Genomic DNA, 2,994 nt, shown 5'->3' on the forward strand with positions numbered 1-2,994 from the left:
CACGGTCACATGAGTTACCAGCTCGTGCATCGTGCTGTAAGTTTTCGAGCAGAGTTTCTTCGGCGACAGTTCCGGTTCATGCCACTTGCAGATGAGTTCTTGTTTTATCGGCTGCCTCATGTAGCGGAAGAATGCACCGGCTCCGTGATGCTGGGCGTTAAGGTTCATGTTCAGATGGTTCAGACCACCGTAGCCATGTAATGTCGAGGCGGAGAACGGATCAGCCCTGGAGCTCGCCACTTGACTCAAGTGATCAGACCTAACGTACATTTCGCCAGGTATTCCTAACCGTATTTGTCCATTCATGGCTTGGCCACCTGGTGCTCCAGTAGATGACTGCTCATGGTGGAGTCCGGAGAAGAGGGCATGGCTACCAGCATCAGGGTGATGACCGTAGTGTCCCGGATAGCTGCTACCTGTTGTTGAGACAAACATTCCGTGATGAGAGGTTGAACCGGGGCTCTGGTCGGTCAGTACCGGCATGGCTTGAGCTGTCAGATCTCTCCGAATGAGGAAATCCCTACCGGCGGCTGCGGATAACGCCTGGGCCGTGTGGGACATAGAATAAGGTAAGGTCGCCGCCTGTACCGGGCCAAAAGCTCCCGTTTGACTGGAGACCACTTCACTGTGGCCTGCCATGTGATGATTGTGGTGGTGATGGTGGTGTGGGTAATGATGGGCTGGGCTGATTTTGAGGGCCGCGGAGTGCCCCATGTGTTCTGGCCCAAATGGACTCGGCCCCAGGCGGGGTTTCGCAGTAATCTCCCCAGGGTGCGAGTGAGCCATTGAGTGTGGATGGCTGCTGAACCCCGGGAAGCCTGTCACGCTCTGAGGGGTATGGTGGTGATGATGGTGATGGTGGTGCGCCCCTACCAAGTCAACTAATCTCAGCGTCGTGTTCCGTTTGGAAATCGTAGGGTCCATCACAGAGTTTCCCAAAACATTCATGTTCATTACTCCTAATTCTAGAATAACTTGACAGCAGGCAAAAATAACAATGATGACAAATATATTTTAATTGCAATGAAAAAAAATATAGAAAATCAAAACGAAAACATATATATTAAAAAAAAAAGTTGAAAAGTTGTGATTGTATCTCAGTGGCTGCATGGAATCCCATTCGGTTGGACGGCAGGCAGCAGCAGGACGCTTTGATAGTGAATAGAGATTCATGGTAGGCGCTGCAGCCCGTGGAGTTAAACAATCACCCCGCCTTCTAATTGGTCAGAGCCCCGTGATTGACGTCACTTGTGACAGTCTCCAATGTGAACAAAAATGTTGTAGCCACAGCAAGGAGGCAGAGCGCCTGCGCCGAGCCTCAGGCAACCAAAAAATAAAAAAATAATAAATAAATGTAGTTATTATGCAAAGGTTATTGTACTTTAAACTAATCTCCAAAAGTTAAACAGTTACACCAAAACTATAACTGTCATATTTTACTACTGAGTTACTGAGAGTTATGGAAGTGCCATATACCCAATGTAGCCTAAATAACACCTAGCCCCCACAGTACACATGGATATAATGCAATGTAGAGTCTCTAAGGCTATAGCTGATAATCAATAGAGAGATATCTTCATTTCGCTGCACATTTTACGAAAATATGTCATTGAAATTCATAAAATGTATGCAGAGTCGGAAAATGTGTGCATCAAAGTACCGTATATCTTTTCGAACATAGACTAGTCCTTTTCTCAAAAGCAATTTTCCGCTGTTGGTAGTTTCTACGCGGTTCGGAGTTCTCTCAATGGCCATAAAAATGATCCGGTAAAATAAAGAAACATATTTTACACGTCCACCCACCCGCCCGTTCGCTCGTTCGTCTGCACCGCACCACCACCATTCGTCGCTCGCTGCGCTTCGTCCTCCTCCTCGTCGTCGTCGCGGGGATCGGTTTCTGTGTATTAGTGAATAGAGACGACGCCGTCCATTGTCCCGGGAAAAAAGTAATGGAACCGACCTGTTGTTATGATCCGGGGTAATTTCGCTCACTAGCCCTGTCGGATTGAGAGCCAGAACTGAAGCGGATCAGGGACACGGGAGTTGGCGACCCGATGAACGGCACAGAACGGCACAAGAGCGGTAGAGATTTAAAACCCCCAAAATAATACTTGCTTCAATATGAGTTTATACTTTAGAATGATACCCTGAGAGGGAAAGGGACGTCTACTGTTGAAGGAAACGGCTGTTGAAAACATAAAAGTTAATCTTGTTGGTTATTCCTTGTTATCAAACCAACACCGCTAGACTATACCATAAATCACAAAACATATTTCGCATTTATTTTGTCTTTGGACGATGAGATTTAATAGTTAATAACATTTTTTTTCATCTCCTCTCTTAACATTTTGATTCAGAAACCAACGCGTATTGGAGCGCATGAAGCTCCATATGTTATATAAAATATATATATATATATTTTTATACAATCCGCTCATCTCTGCTGTTTGTGATGCTCTATAGTGTGTTTCCATTATATTAGACCTAATATATTCAATTACATAATGAAGAATTTTTTTTATATCAACTATATTTTGCTGTTCACATCTATATTAGAGGACTATTTATATTTGTAACCTAATTATAGCCTATAAAACTGTTGTCATGGGCCTTCCCAGCTACAGTCTTGCATATGTTTTGTATTTCTTTTCATTAAACTTTAACATTTAGTAAATGCATGTATATTAATCCACAGATACTTCATATATTCTTACCTCAATCTAAATTTCATGGGCCCTTTTATCTTTAATCAAATCAGTCGGAGACAAATAGGAATTGTTCTGTGAATTGACCCCAAAAAAAGGAGGTCAACCCGTTGCCATTAGATCCATGTCAAATATCGCATGTAGAATATGTTTATCTATTGGTCGGATTATAACATGCCCATAGTAGCCAATCATTGTGTTGTTGTCTCAGAGATCCATGGGTAAAACATATATTCAAAGGCAGTAATGCCGTCATTTATTTGGACAGTGTGTTATGCCAAGATTTTGA

General features: G+C 43.4%; 1 protein-coding gene across 1 annotated transcript in view; it reads right to left on the minus strand.

Moving 5' to 3' along the window:
- LOC106590685 (zinc finger protein ZIC 4) overlaps positions 1 to 2,332 on the minus strand; it is a 13,313-nt gene extending 10,981 nt beyond the window's left edge. Inside the window, exon 1 of the mRNA XM_014181843.3 lies at positions 1 to 2,332. This exon is cut by the window's left edge and continues 208 nt beyond it. Coding sequence (XP_014037318.3) covers positions 1 to 954 — 954 coding nt within the window. The 5' untranslated portion in view covers positions 955 to 2,332.
- Between the last annotated feature and the right edge of the window lie 662 nt (positions 2,333 to 2,994).

Source organism: Salmo salar, chromosome 29 (genome assembly GCF_965601325.2).
Source record: "Salmo salar chromosome 29, fSalSal1, whole genome shotgun sequence".
Taxonomy (NCBI): domain Eukaryota; kingdom Metazoa; phylum Chordata; class Actinopteri; order Salmoniformes; family Salmonidae; genus Salmo; species Salmo salar.